Here is a 15606-nt window from a genome sequence, read left to right on the forward strand (position 1 = left end):
GGCCATTAAGATTACACATCATGATAATAATCATCCTATTTCCAATTCTTTATAGCAAATGGCACTAGATTTCTCCAAGAGTGTGAGACCCCTATAAGGAAGTAGAAGTAATAAAGTAGAAGAGGGGATTTTCAGCCTTAGAGTTTACTCTTTTGGATAGAATGGACAGTTTCTCTGTTCTGGAAAACATTTTGAATGATGACACGCCTCGTTGTCTTTACACAAATAACGCACATATTTATCAATGGGACACTGATACTAAAGATACATGTCCTCATATTCCATTGCATATTGAAATTTAGCAGACTGAAAGATTTATGGTAGTTCCTTTGTTTTAAAAGATCATGGTCGGGGAATGGGCACCCTCTCAATTATTTCTACCTGGAAAACATGTCAAGAATGGGACACGAGGCTATATTTTTAAATGTATCAGCACCTCAGTGTGCGTATTTGAAAAGCCTCTCGTAGAAGTTGTTGGGATTTTCAAGGAGTATTTTGTGATCCTTGTGATAGTTTTACAAGATTTCTGCACTATGAACAGGAAAACACTCATAAAAACCTAGTTAATCTCCTCTTTGGCCTAAGGAAATAGTCATAGTGGAAGCCCAATACATTTAACAATATGGTCCATGGTCTTTTTGGGTGGAGGAGGAGGAGGAGGAGGAGGACAACAAAGATGATGATTACTTGATGAGAGAAACTAAGTGAAGATTGTTCTAATAAATGCTCAACATATACCTTCTTTGTGGTCAATCTCAAGCTTTTCTACTAGGAGGGTGATGGTCTCTTGGGCATCAAAGCTTATCTTGCGCACGTCACTCTTCATGATGCAGCTCATCACGGACCTTTCAAGTCACAGATTAATTAAAGCTTTCATATTGTCCACAGAGCAATCAAATCATCTAATCTTACTCCATGAGAAATCAAAGCAATCAACACAGTGCAGCATTACCAAACCACAATTTACAAAGGCGCTTTAAATCTCCATGAGAAAAAAATCTATAAAGCTGTTCACCTGAAAAAAAAGTATTGATAGTGCTATGTTGTGGTCATTTATAGCCTACTGAATTGTGAGCAATAAAGGCGACAACAAAACATATTTCCCATTAATGTTGTTGTTTGAACTAAATCTACAGCCTATGCTTCCAAGATTATCCTCATCAACTCTACTTGCTAATGTAAAAATTTAATAAGTACAAAATATTAAGCCATCAACAACATCTAACATACCTGACTTCCTCCTTATTGAAGTTAATACCAAGAGGGATTTTGTACACTACAGAAATGTTGCTGGGATGTGTTTCCTTGCTACTGGTTCTGTTTACCAACTCATGGCTCAAGGTTCCCTCCTCAAGCTGCCTCAGCTCTTCATCATAACCTTAGGATAGAGAAGTTTCTCCAGTTTCTTTCCCACCAGAATATCCTTGATAAAGCTAATGAAAACTGAAGCATCTTTTTCTTTCATTCCAATTTGTTTTATTCTTACTGAGTAAGCTGCATGTAGTGGATAGAGTATGTAGCCTAGTAACTTGGAAAAGTATATAGTACAGCAGTTGATTTCCACAACAATAAGTCTTCTGAAAATGGCCTCTGTGGAGGTTCACAACAATATATCATAAGATGACCAAGTTATCATGTTAATTCCAGTTTCTAAATTCATCCAGCATCATGAGGCAAATAGTAGCTACAAGCATCCTGATAAACACAACCAAGACATGTACCTGTAGGAAGTAGTGCAGGCGGAGGAGCTGAATCTGTAAACCAGGAGACCCTGACAGCAAGGCCAGTCACCTCCCCACTGTCAGGGTGCTGCTTCCTGCCCCCTGACACTCTCTCACGCAGTTGAGATGAAGTGTCCCTGCCAAAAAGGTGATAACCCCTCGAATAATGCATAGTACAAGAGAGATTTCCAACAGTAGAGACAAGGACTGTTTACCTTACAAAAAAATAATCAACGATGTACTACATTGCTACAGAAATAACAGCAACAGTCATACAATAAACCTATGATACATTAGGTTTGCATTAGTGAATATATGTTTTCAAGTTAATGAATCATGAGGCAAAACTTTTCTATTTACTTTATGGATCAAAATGCAGGTAACATTTCATGAAACCCTAAGAAAACAATGTTATAATCATCAGAAACACATCAATTAGATATAATTTAACAACAGGAGCATTGTTACTGCTGGTGTGTGGTGTCTAAATCGTATCTCCTCTTTTCCTCCTTACTTCTCGATTTTTCTAGTATTCCTCCATAACATGAACTGAGATGCTCAGGTCAGGAAGTAGCCATCTGTATCTTTTCCATATTTTCTTTATTTCTCTGTATATCATGAATTGTGCATTTATGTTTCATGGAATATCTTCAGCCATGTTGCATGCAAGCATTGATTGACAGCCTTCCCAAATCAATAAATCTAACAAATTAAGGCCATATTCATAATTTTTATATCAATGAGCTTCTGCAGTGAATGATTTTGGCTGACTATTTTTCTGAAGCTGAATCATCTTTCTTTCCATAAATTACATTACAATTGAAGAAGCAATATGGCAACAATCCCAAACAATTGTGAAAACACCGAACAAAACATGTGACAGGCTAATCAGCAGTAATAACCTACGAAGTGATTTTTCATGAATGACAGCTAAGTAATGACTACCCAGAAGTATGGTCAATCAATTTTTTTAGATTCATATATTTATGATTTGGATATTTTAAAGAGAATTAGAAAACTCATCTACAAGATACAAACTCAAAAATTATCCATAATCTCGTCATTACTCCTTTTTAACCCCAACAATGAATCTCTAATATCCATGAAATAAAAGTAAAACAAATAAAGATGTAATATGCAGCTGAAGCTAAGTACCTGTAGAGAAGTGTCATACAGAATTCCTGTGCCCTGTTAAGATATTGTAACACTGCCAGGAGCTGAGCCTCATTTCCAAGTGGCCATCTTGAAGGATCAGCCTGCAGCAAACATTCTGATATCACAACACAAGCTGTGCTTCAAGCTCATATGAACTCCATCTCATTCAGAATCTAAAATGCTGCTATCAAAACATTTAAAAAGAAAATAAGCTGTAACACTTCCATTCAAAAGCAGAGCATTGTTAAGACCAGATGAATTAACTAAAGAAAATAGGACTTTTTATCTGCTATTAGAGATAGATTATTCTGATGCTCTAAAATTCAGGGGTGGGTAACCTTCAGCCAGCGGGCTACATCCAGCCACAGTTCGCCACTCTACTAGCCATTAACATTGCAGTCCAGCCCACGAAACCCCAGAAAAAAAATATTACCAAACAGCATCTGCTGGCAAATACTGTTTAGCAACCATTCGCTCCCTGCCTCACCCCACAAGAGTTGCAAGGTCTGTCCCTTTAAAGACAATCTTTATTCCTTTTTGAGATCTGGTTGTCCTATTTAATTTACACAAAAAAGAACAAGTTGAAACTGTCTTATCATGGGGCCATGCTGTCGTCCCATGTGTGCGACTTGAAGCAGATCACACCCTTCCTTCGTCAGAAGAATCTTCCCCATACTTATCACTTTGACCAGCAGTGGCTCGATTGCCTGGCCCTACTCATGGACATCACTGTAAGTCTGAATCCCCTAACTGTGAAGCTACAAGGCAGACATTCACGTGACATACATGCATGCACACATCAACATGCTCAGTTATCTGATGTTAAGTTTCCATATTTTCCTTGCCTTGCTGCTTGTGCCCCTGGCGATGTAGATTTGGACACTTGTTCTAGTGTTGTCACATCTCTGTGGGAGGAATTTGCCTTTCGTTCCACAAGTCAAGCTACTGGCTGTGGACTTCAACCTGTTCACCGCCCACATTGACTTCCCTGTGGACAATGCCCCTGCCCCACTACAGATGGAGTTGCTGGAGCTAAATTGCAACGATGAACTCAAGTACAAAATTTTGTATCTCTGCTCCACCGTCAATTGTCTCTCTCTCTCTTCTAGTAATTTTACAAAATTCACTGTGCATGTTCAACACATTGAGGCCATGTTTGAAAGCATCTACTGGTGCGAACTCCTCTTAGCCAAAACAAAGGACACAGTCTCGACTCTGCTCCCAACTCTCGAATCTCCACCTCAACAGAATTATTCTGTTGTTTACCACATCCATCAAGCCAGACACTGAAACACTTCTTCAAGGCAAGCAGCACTGATCTGTATGTTTTTCACTTTTCACTTTTTTTTACTTTGGGGTTCTCATTTCTCACTCCGACCCACGACCTGCTCCCAAAAGTCTCCTCTGGCCCTCACTTCAAAAAGGTTGCCTGCCCCTGTTCGAAATAATGTACATGTGAAATTTTCCCTCTACAAAAAAATATCATGCCATGAACATATAACATCCATGAAAATATAATTATATTGAAAACATCAAAGTATATCTATCTATCTATCGATCTTAGAGAGAGAGAGAGAGAGAGAGAGAGAGAGAGAGAGAGAGAGAGAGAGAGAGAGAGAGAGAGAAAATAATATATATTAAGCAGGGTATTTGAAGATCAATGTATGCCAAACTACATATACACTATAATCACCACAAATGTTATATTATTGTGGAAAACACTGAATATTGTAACCATATAATTTGTGCTACTAAGTGCATATAAAATTTTAGATATTACCATTTTATTACTTCTTAAATTAAATTCCAAAAATACCATGTAATAATAATGAGTTGGTGCTAAAAAAATTGAAATACACTTTAGTGCATCACATTCTTGCTTCTAACTAATATGAACTGAAAGATACAAACCAACCTGAGATGAAGTCAAAGTGTCCTGAGAACATTCTGTGCAAACTGCTGATTTCTGCACACTCCTGCTGCTCTGCTTGGCACCAGTGTTGCTGCTGTCCTTTATATGACTCTCAACATCCTCACTTGGGAAACTTTTGGTGCTTTTTTCTTTGCTAGCTACTTTACTGTCCAATGTTTTCTTTCCGACACCTTTTAACTTACAATTTTTTTCTTTATAATGATTTTCAGTGGATTTTGTTTTCTTTTTCTTGGCTGTCTCTTTATGTTCTTTGTCTTCCTTTTTCCTTTTCTTTGCTGAGCCTTTTACTTCTGTTGAGAGCTTTGCTTTTTTGTTGGATTCTGAACAGATTTTCTTTAATGCAAATGGTTCAGATGGGTCTTTGTTACAAGGAGTTTCATCTAATTCTCCAGAAGGCTTCCCTATACTCTTCTTTTTACATGTATCATCACCAACTGCACTATCAGGCTGTTTTGAAAGAGATTTGTTGATATGCTCCATTATATCTGAAATTTCCTGCCTTTTTTTAAGAAAGCTTTTACCCGATTCAGGTTCTGCTAGTATGGGATTTTGAAGATTTACAGAAGTATCACCTTTACTACCATTAGACTTTGCTATGGATCGAGCAGGAAAATTCAGAGAGTCCTGTGCATTTATGTTAGGTTTATTTTTACTTTTACTGCATAATGGAATGTCAGTCTTAGCTTTTTTTGAAGGAGAAACAGAAAACTTGAAGGAACTCAATCTGCTCATAAATTTTGGCTTGAATTCAAGTTTTCTTTTTGGGAGTGAATTCTGGCCTGAATCTGAGCATGTCCTTTCTACTCCAGCATCAGCCCTTAATGTGAAATGTTTGTATGCAGATCTTTTGGGAGATTTAGGATCATTGTTGTCCTTCATTGTCTCCTTGGTCTCACTACTGTCAGATGAGTAACCACTACCAAACCTGCGTACCTTCTTCTGCTGTGCCTCTTTTGGCGTAGATGTAACATTTTTTCTATCTGATGGATATCCAATAAAAGGTGATCCTGAAACTACCTTGTATGGTGCCTTAAAGTGAGGGGTTTTAAGTGCATGACCTTTATCCAGGGTTTCATCACGTTTCTCTAAGCTTCTAAGTAATGATGGTTCTGTAAATGTTCTACTTGAAGAAAGTTGAAGTTCCTTTGAGCTTTTATCACGTGTCTTATCTTCCTTCCTTCCACGTATGGCTTTAGACAGCGAAATGTTATATTTTGGTGTGCTAAAAATGTCAACACTTTGGTTTAACGCTTGAGGATCTTCAAGTTGTGGCCCAACATCTTTCTGACTTTCCTCAAATCTTATAGGGTCCCTGGGCTCAGTTTGGAGAGTGTCTGTGGTGATATTAAACATATCAACACTTTCATTACAATCTTCTTGGGCCTCTAAATTTATCTTTAGACTTCTCATTTCAGGAACCTTATCCTCCTGCTGGAGAAAGACATCATGGGAAGTATTTTTTCTGCCTTGTCGAACAACATGATCCTCATCCGAACATCTGTCAATTTTTCCTTCCTTTCCTGTGGTCACATTTTCTTGCTGGTTAATTACCTTGTTTGCAGCACTGAACATGCTCACATGGTGGTTCATATCATGGTTATTGATGTTTTCTTCTAAATGTTCCACTATGAAGTTAGAATTCTGAAGACTTCTACCGTCCTTATCATTGAAACTATTTGCATGAGTATTAGTGGCATCAGATAAAGGGAAAGAAGTCACATTATCTTTAACAATGTTTACTTCTAACCTCCTCAAATCTTTTCTTGTCTCTCCTTGGATAATTGGCTGCACCTCTTTTTCACTACATGTACCAGTTTTAGCCTCTTTATGGTATGCATGCTGTTGATTTTGTAATGAACATTGATTTGTGATTATTGGTTTATCTATGCCACTACCTGCAGCATCCTGAATTCTAAAGTTACTATTTTGATGATCTAGTAAAACTCTATTGTCTACTATATTGCTTGTTTGAAGGCTCCCTGTTACACCACTAGGAAAGTCAATGCACTGACCTGATCGATCATGAGACACATTGGTGTTTTCTGCTTCCTTTGGAGTTGGGTCCATTATAGGTGAAAGGGACAAGTCAAAAAGATGGGGTTCAATTACTGTAAAATCATCTGGAGCAAGTAAATCTGTGGGGGGTGCATGGGACTCTCCTAGGATAATATCGTGAGGGTCACACAATTCCATCTGCTGTATCATAAGCTCATCTTGTGGAGTTGGTTCAAAGTTATCCTCAAGAAATGATACTTTGTTTACTATTCTTGGTGCTAACTTCCTCTTCAATGATTTCTGGAGATTGGGTTGGGAAGTCTTGCTTATTGGTAGTCTTTTGTTGTCTATTGCTGTTGCAGAATTTTCTATGGTCAAAACATTTTGATCTATTTCATCCCAATTCTGGTGCTCAAAGTCAACATTCAACAAAGAAGCAAAGTCCTGCTGTAGGGAGTTGGGGTCAGCCTCACTGTGCTCCCTACCATTCATCTGAGGTCCAAACATCCAGCTGCAAAAAGGCCAACAACAAACAACAAACATAGGCTACAATTCATCAAGAGTTTTTGAACCTCTTAAACTAACTCAAGATAGCATATTTTTCAGGCTACTACTAGACCATATAGTACTTGTTTTAACTAGTACATGCAAAGTAACACCCAAGTTATGAGTTATAAATTAAATAATCAAGTAATATATATATATATATATATATATATATATATATATATATATATATATAGATATAGATATATATATATATATATAGATAGATAGATAGATAGATAGATAGATAGATACAGTCATGCCTCTGTTTACGAGTTTAATTCATTCCGGAATTTTGCTCGCAAATAAAAACACTCATAAACCAAAACGAATTTCCCCATTGAAATTAATGGGAATCTCATTAATGCGTCCCATATACCAAAAAAATATTAACATAAAAAATGTTTTACATTATACAGAATGAAAGCAATTTTACAAACAACTGGCAATGCTAATTAATATTTATATAATATAGTATAATAATATATAAATAATATATGTAGTGCTGAAAATACAAAGATCTCAGACCAGAGCACAAACGCATGCGGTCACGAGCGTGCGTTGCTACCTCTGCGAGTGTGGAAAGCGGACTAGGGCTGTATTACAAGTTAAACCCGAGAAATTTCAGGTCCCTACAAAGGTCGGCTTAGGGGCCTTATTACAAGTCCAATCCGAGAAGTTTTGGGTCCCTTTAGAGTTATTCATCCAGAACTCTGTAGGGACTCGAAACTTCTCGGATTGGATTTGTAGTACAGCCCCTAAGCCGATCTTTTTAGGGACCCGAAACTTCTCGGGTTTGACTTGTAATATGGCCCTAAGGCGGTGTCACAATGGGCGTTTTCCTCCAACTGTTGGAGCAAGGAGCAATCGCAGTTGCCTGTACAGCCAACCAGGAGCATGTTGATGGTTTGGGTAAATACTCCTGTCCTCCCACCTTTACTGTAGCAACAAATCCATAATATGAGTGACAGCAGCACAAGCCACAACAGTCCTTACTTTCGCAAACGGCACCGTGAAGAGAGGACCGAGAGAAAGACCTAAGAAGTGATACAAAGCGATACGGGTCAAAAGAAGAAGAAGATGTGAATACAGGGCAACTGGTTTGTTTACGATATGAATATGGGCAATCGATCTTGATCATGTGTAACGCACGTCATCTAGTGATCGAGAATGACCCCCCATTCTTGAGACTTTTTCACCTCCCACCCGTGATCTGACAGAGAGCACATTTGTATCCATACGACTAGATGAACCAATTTAACACAATTTCTCATTTTGTCACTCATCAAGGACAACACGCGTTAATTTAGTCACAATTACAAGATTTACAGTTACATTAGAAACATTTCCCTAGCTACTTAGCATCACTGCATGCAACAGAATCTCTTAAAACATCCTTTTTCTCCACAAAATATTGACCAATGGCATCATTTCACTTTCTTGTTTCTAATGATGACGGTATGTTTTCATACCGGAAAGTTCTTACTTATCCTACAATAATGCTTTCAAATGGTCTGTGGTGCAGCAGTAACACAACATCAACCTGGTGAACTTTATATCCACCAACACCTAGCAGGGTTACTCATAGGAATCGCAAGAAATGGTCATTGCCATAGGCCTATGGAGGTGTGTACCTGTGTTGCCAGCCCCGTCGCGGCTTGCGCCACACCCCCGATTCTAGCCAAGAATTGAGGGGACTTTTTGAAAATCTGATGCACCAGAACAAGAAACGCAAGGATTTTGCAAGATTTGTGTAATTCTTGCTCACTCTGGGGTAATTCTTGACTGCCAGATAACGGCTTAAAGTTGTAGTTGCCTGTTGCGCCTTACCACCAACGCAGCTGGAGGAAAAAGCCGAAGTATGATACCAGCTTGAGACCCTATTCCCATTGTTTACCGCTTCTGGGCGCTCTCGTCTTGCAGTGAACAACGGGAACCCACGCTCACATCTTCGTCTCTTACAAACAAGATGCTCGTACACCAAGTCATCGCTCGAAAACCAAGGCATTTTTAGTGATTTTCCTTTGCTCGTAAATCAAAACGCTCGTAAACTAAGGCACTCGTAAACCGAGGTTTGACTGTATATATATATATATATATATATATATATATATATATATTTATAGATATATATATATATATATATATATATATATATATATATATATATATATATATATATATTTATAGATATATATATATAATCAAATAGATATAGGACAACTTACTTGTGGTTTGATGTCATCCTTTCAGTCACCTGTTTGTGGGGATAAGAAGATCCATTTGTCAAATATATAAAAATAGCTGTTGAAACAAATCTTGAAGTGAAAATATCTATTATTAACTAAAACACTATAGTAGACTGTGAGGGGGTGAGGGGAGAGAGAGAGAGAGAGAGAGAGAGAGAGAGAGAGAGAGAGAGAGAGAGAGAGAGAGAGAGAGAGAGAGAGAGAGAGAGATTTACACAGAAAGAAAAAGAAAGAGATTTACATAGAGACTCAGAACACACAGACCCTATGGTCCAGACTAGGTGGTCTGTCCTTAAACCTAGGTGAAATCATATATAATCAATTACCACCAAGACTGCATTTTTAATTTAGTGAATATTAGGTTGAAGAATTAAGTGGTGGTCGAGCTTATTTTTAAATGAATCAATCGTACTGCGCTGGACCACAAAATGTTGGAATTCATTCCATTCTCGTGCTACAACATTGGTAAAAAAAATTTGGTGCAATCTGATTTTATTTGTTTACACCAGTTTTCTGCCATTATTTATCATTTGAAGCATGTCATCACTCATAAACAATACAGATTTGTCCACATTAATAAAACCATTGAGTATTTTGAAACACTCAATCAGTTCTCCTAAGAAGTGACATTTCTCAAGAGAGAATGGCTTTTAAGAGATGAGAGCCTATTGTGATAAGGTTTGTTGCACAAGGAAGAGATCATCTTTGTTGCCCTATATTAAATGCCTTCTAATTTAGAAATGTCATTCACGTGGTGGGGAGACCAAAACTATATACTGCATAATCCAAATGGGATTGGACTAACCTTTTGTACAGTGGAAGTACTACATCTATATTCTAGAATAAAAAGTTTCTATTAATGAAGCCCAGCATTGTTTGATTTATTTACTGTGTCAATGCACTGCTGCTAAAATTTGATGTTTGACACCAATTTGACATGCTCTCATCCTTTTTATGCCAACTGTTTCTTATTAGTGTCACTAAATATATTGCAATAGGCAGCAACATACACATCATTAAGTCTGCACCTTGAGTATTTAGATAATAAAGGTAAAGACTGCAGAATAGGAAATATAAAAAAAGGGACTATAAAGTATCAACAAATATTTATTCCAGACTATGAAAAGTCTTAGGTGCCTAAAGCAATAATAAAATAGTAAGGGAAGCATCGAAGAGGATGACCACAATTAAGTTCAGAGAGCAAGATCACCAATATAAATATGAGCTCACCTTGCCATCACAAGAGCTACGCATCAGGGTCAGTGATGTGCTATGATTTCTCTGATTGTCACAAGTCTGGGTCTGTGAGCTATAAGGCTGTGTGCATCCTGGCTGTGCTTCAGGCTCAGCCTGGAACTGTCTGTAGTATACTTCCTTGTAATAGGAACTGGGGTCTGAAAAACAATGTCAGTAATTTTGAAATTTAAAAAAAAATCTCAATATAAGTGATCACAGATATGAATTTCAAATTATCACTAAGTAAGATTACTTCACGTTAGAATTTTGAGAAAAATCTTGAAATTCCAGAATACAGTGATTCCCTGGCCTTTTTAGATATCTGAGGATTTGCAAAATCACAGTCCTTTGCAATACTTGTTGGTAGGCAAGTTAAAATTCATAGGTTGCCATCTAAACATGACTTGTGCTTGCAAGAGTGCTGTACACTCCAGAAAGCTGTCTTGATGTGGCCCCAGCCTGTTACGGCACAGGCAAGTGTTTATAGTGATGCCATCTTGCCTGGCTCATGCTATCCCCTAAAACTCATCTTTGATCCAGTTGGGTCTCCTGCTTACTTTGGTCAATTCCAGAACTTTACATTTATTAATGTCAATTCCATCTCCCAGTCCTGGCTCACATCTATAAAATCTATCAATGTCTTCTTGCAGCCCTCTTCTTCTACCACTCTTCTCATTACCTTTTCATCATCAGCAAACAGACCAGTGTAACTATTTGCCCCTTCCACCATGTCATTTAAAGAAATCAAAAACATTGCTGGGGCCAACATTGATCCTTGTAATACTTAAATTGTTACTCCCATCAGCCCTGACATTTCATCCCTTATCATCGTCCTCATCTGTCTATCTCTTAAATGGTTTCCAATATGCATGAGACGGTATAATGCCTCAAGGTTATGTAAATCCCTGCCATTACCGTCTGCTGATAAAGAACTTTTTTGGCATGGCATCAGACAGCAGCTTCTGATGGGCTGCTCCTCATTGGAAACATAAGATCTTTAAAATGAAATCTTCACATGAGGTAATTGACATCAGCATCAAAGTTGCATTAATGATATAAGATTATTGAAGATAAAACCTTGAAGAAAACAGCACTGACCCTTACACTTACCAATTCTTTTAGGTAGCTGTAATGGTGAGGGAAATGTGGGTGTGAGAGAAGCCAGGATGAGTTGCCCCAAACTACTGAGCTCTGGCACAGCATGTGGTGGAGGTGGCTGCCGAGCTGGGGTCAGGATCACCGAGTGCTGCCTCTGCATCATCCTCACCTTGAAGAACACAACAGTGATGGAACAACTGACATCCTATATGCTTCTTCTTTGAGTTCAGGGCAAGCATTGTGAGCACAAGTTTTTCAAATGTTCAGTAAAGAGGATTATAGTAGGTATGTCAATAAAACAGGAGAACTGTCATGAATGAAATTTATGAACTGTGAAACTTGTTCTCCATCTTGCTCTTTGGCTGTGGGATGTGGGCACTGAATATTGACTTAGAGTGGTGGATTGATGCTTTTGGTAATAAGTGCCTTTGCAGAATCATGGGATATCATTGGAATGACTTTGTGTCAAACCATGATTACTCAATAAGCCTGATTCAAGGCCTACTACCTGCATAGTCCATCAACACCAACTCTGGCTATACAGGCAAGTGGCACTACCCAGAAGCCAACCCTGCTCACTGGGATGTTTCTGTAAGAGGCTAAAAAGCCTCGGTTTAATCACGCTTGTTTTTGTGCTACCAAAGATAGAGAGGCAGCTCACAAAAGGTACCAGAGCCTTCGCACTCCTGCTAACCATGATCTTTATTTTTCTGCCTGGAATCGTGCCAAATCTATTCTTCAACTTACCAAAAGCTCTTTCATCAATAGGAAATGTCAAAACCTTGCTTTTTCTAATTCTTCCCGGGACTTCTGACACCTAGCCAAAAATATCTCCTCCAATTTCACTTCTTCATCTTTCCCTCCTCTCCTTAACCCTGACGGCAGCACCGCCATCTCATCTATCTCTAAGGCTGAACTCTTCTCTCAAACTTTCTGTAAAAACTCCACTCTGGACGATTCTGGGCATATTCCTCCTACTCATCCCCCCTCCGACTCCTTTAAGCCTGTTATCAAAATTCTTAAGAACGATGTTTTCTATGCCCTCTCTGGCCTCAACTCTCAGAAGTTAGGCTTATGGACCTGATGGAGTGCCTCCTATTGTCCTCAAAAACTGTGCTTCTGTGCCGACACCCTGCCTGGTCAAACTCTTTTGTCTCAGCTTATTAACATCTACCTTTCCTTCCTGCTAGAAGTACACCTTCATACAGTCTGTGCCTAAGAAGGGTGACCGTTCCAATCCCTCAAACTACCGCCCTATAGCTTTACTGTCCTGTCTATCTAAAGCTTTTGAGTCAATCCTTAACCGGAAGATTCAAAAGCACCTTTCCACTTGACCTTCTATTTGATCACTAATATGGGTTCCACAAGGGGCGTTCTACTGGCGATCTTCTTGCTCTCTTAACTGACTCTTGGTCATCCTCTCTTAGCCATTTCAATGAAACTTTCGCAGTTACGCTAGACATATCAAAAGCTTTCGATAGAGTCTGGCACAACTCTTTGTTTTCTAAACTGCCCTCTTACGGTTTCTATCCTTCTCTCTGTTCCTTTATCTCCAGTTTCCTTTCCAGCCGTTCTATCTCCGCTGTGGTAGACAGTCACTGTTCTCCCCCTAAACCTGTCAACAGTGGTGTTCCACAGGGCTCTGTCCTATCACCCACTCTCTTCCTGTTATTCATCAATGATCTTCTTTCCATAACAAACTGTCCTATCCACTCATACGCTGATGACTCCACTCTGCATTATTCAACTTCTTTCAACAGAAGACCCTTTCAAAGGAATTACAAGACTCCAGACCGGAGGCTGGAAAACACTTAACATCAGACCTTGCTATCATTTCCGATTGGGGTAAAAGGAACCGTGTGACCTTCAATGCCTCAAAAACCCAGTTTCTCCACCTATCAATTTGACACAATCTTCCAAACACCTATCCCCTTTTCTTCAACAACAACTCAGCTGTCACCTTCTTCAACACTAAACATCCTCGGTCTATCCTTAACCCAAAATCTTAACTGGAAACTTCATATCTCTTCTCTGACTAAATCAGCTTCCTCAAGGTTGGGCGTTCTGTATCGTCTCTGCCAGTTCTTCTCCCCCGCACAGTTGCTATCCATATACAGGGGCCTTGTCCGCCCTCATATGGAGTATGCATCTCACGTGTGAAGGGGCTCCACTCACACAGCTCTCCTGGACAGAGTGGTGTCTAAGGCTCTTCGTCTCATCAGCTCTCCTCCTCTTACTGATAGTCTTCTACCTCTTAAATTCCATCACCATGTTGCCTCTCTATCTTCTATCGATATTTTCACGCTGACTGCTCTTCTGAACTTGCTAACTGCATGCCTCCCCCCTCCCGCGGCCCTGCTGTACTCGACTGTCCACTCTAGCTCATCCCTATAGCCTACTGTTCGAACCCCTTATGCAAGAGTTACCAGCATCTTCACTCTTTCATCCCTTACACTGGTAAACTCCGGAACAGCCTTCCTTCGTCTGTATTTCCTCCTGCCTATGACTTAACCTCTTTCAAGAAGAGTTATCAAGACACCTCTCCACCCAAAATTGACCTCTCTTTTGGCCACTCTTTACTTTTGTCTGTTTTGGGAGCGATGAGTAGCCGGCATTTTCTTTTCTACACCCTTTTTGTTGCCCTTGAGCCGTCTCCTTTGCTGTAAAAAAATAAAAATAAAAAGTGGATGAGACCAAAGGGACACCCACAAAATTCATAACTTGAGCAATTCAATAGATCCTGTCATGAAGTCCTAGTATGGGAAGGGGGCCAGCATGGAGACCTGTCAGGGGGAGCCCCAGGTTTGGCATCATTGGATGGGTGAGGCAATGCGCCCCCTGGCATATGCCCACACTGATTTACTGATTGATTGATATTACAACTCTACACATATCAACAGAGCCTTTGATACAACTATAAAGATCTATCACAGATTAAGCTGGAGGAGAATTATCTGCACGTGTTTAATTCAAATGTTTTAACTTTCAACCATTTATTAACCTCTTTATTCTAGTATTTATCATCCCTTATTACTATTCATATATATGTTAGACAGCTAAGGGGATATAGATATACTAATACATTCCTGCCTAATTTCAGTTTGCAATTTAATAAATCAAGCATGGGGGGGGTGCACACCCCTATATCCTACCAAGTATCAAAATCTTAGAAAAAGCAGGAGCAATGATTATCCCAGTAATATAGCTTTTTTTTTTTTTAATGCAAAGGATACAGCTCAAGGGCAAAACAAATGAAATAATAATGACAACAAAAGCCCGCTAATCACTGCTCATTTACTTACCCAGGTACCTGCCTTCAGCTTAAAATTAAGATAAAGACATTCTATAGTCAGCAGTTCCTTGCTGAGGCATTGGACTTTTGTATAATTTGCTTCATAGAAAGGTCTGACACCCTCCTGAAAAGGTAGGCTATCTAACCCTAAACTTGCTACCAAATCCATGCAGTTGCAAGGGAGTATAACGCAGAAAAAGTGTCATTAATCCATTGAAATGATGGATTGAAGATGGTGTAGCTACCTCTTCAGTCGACTGAGCAGAGCTGGCTTAAAATCCCATCTGGGCTGGTCGCGGGTTCTCTGCCCGAGCTAGATATATTTCTAATGTGATTAATAACTGGTTTACACTCAGTCCTACGGTTTTCCGGGAAGTTGGT

The 15606-nt window shown here is 39.1% G+C and overlaps 1 protein-coding gene across 4 annotated transcripts in view; it reads right to left on the bottom strand.

Annotated features, from left to right (window-relative positions):
* The window catches only part of LOC126998427 (uncharacterized), a 40357-nt gene extending 24753 nt beyond the window's left edge, over positions 1–15604 (bottom strand). For 2 of the 4 annotated variants that reach the window (XM_050860095.1, XM_050860094.1), the window contains exons 1-9: positions 15236–15455; positions 11946–12102; positions 10830–10993; positions 9579–9607; positions 4792–7315; positions 2877–2977; positions 1722–1858; positions 1231–1378; positions 739–845 (exon numbers count right to left, since the gene is read on the bottom strand). In XM_050860095.1, the coding sequence (XP_050716052.1) occupies positions 739–845; positions 1231–1378; positions 1722–1858; positions 2877–2977; positions 4792–7315; positions 9579–9607; positions 10830–10993; positions 11946–12102; positions 15236–15394 (3526 nt within the window). In that variant the 5' untranslated portion in view covers positions 15395–15455. The other 2 variants (XM_050860096.1, XM_050860097.1) reach the window with 2 other exon arrangements.
* Positions 15605–15606: the final 2 nt, after the last annotated feature.

The sequence above is a fragment of the Eriocheir sinensis genome, chromosome 14 (assembly GCF_024679095.1).
Source record: "Eriocheir sinensis breed Jianghai 21 chromosome 14, ASM2467909v1, whole genome shotgun sequence".
NCBI classification, from domain to species: domain Eukaryota; kingdom Metazoa; phylum Arthropoda; class Malacostraca; order Decapoda; family Varunidae; genus Eriocheir; species Eriocheir sinensis.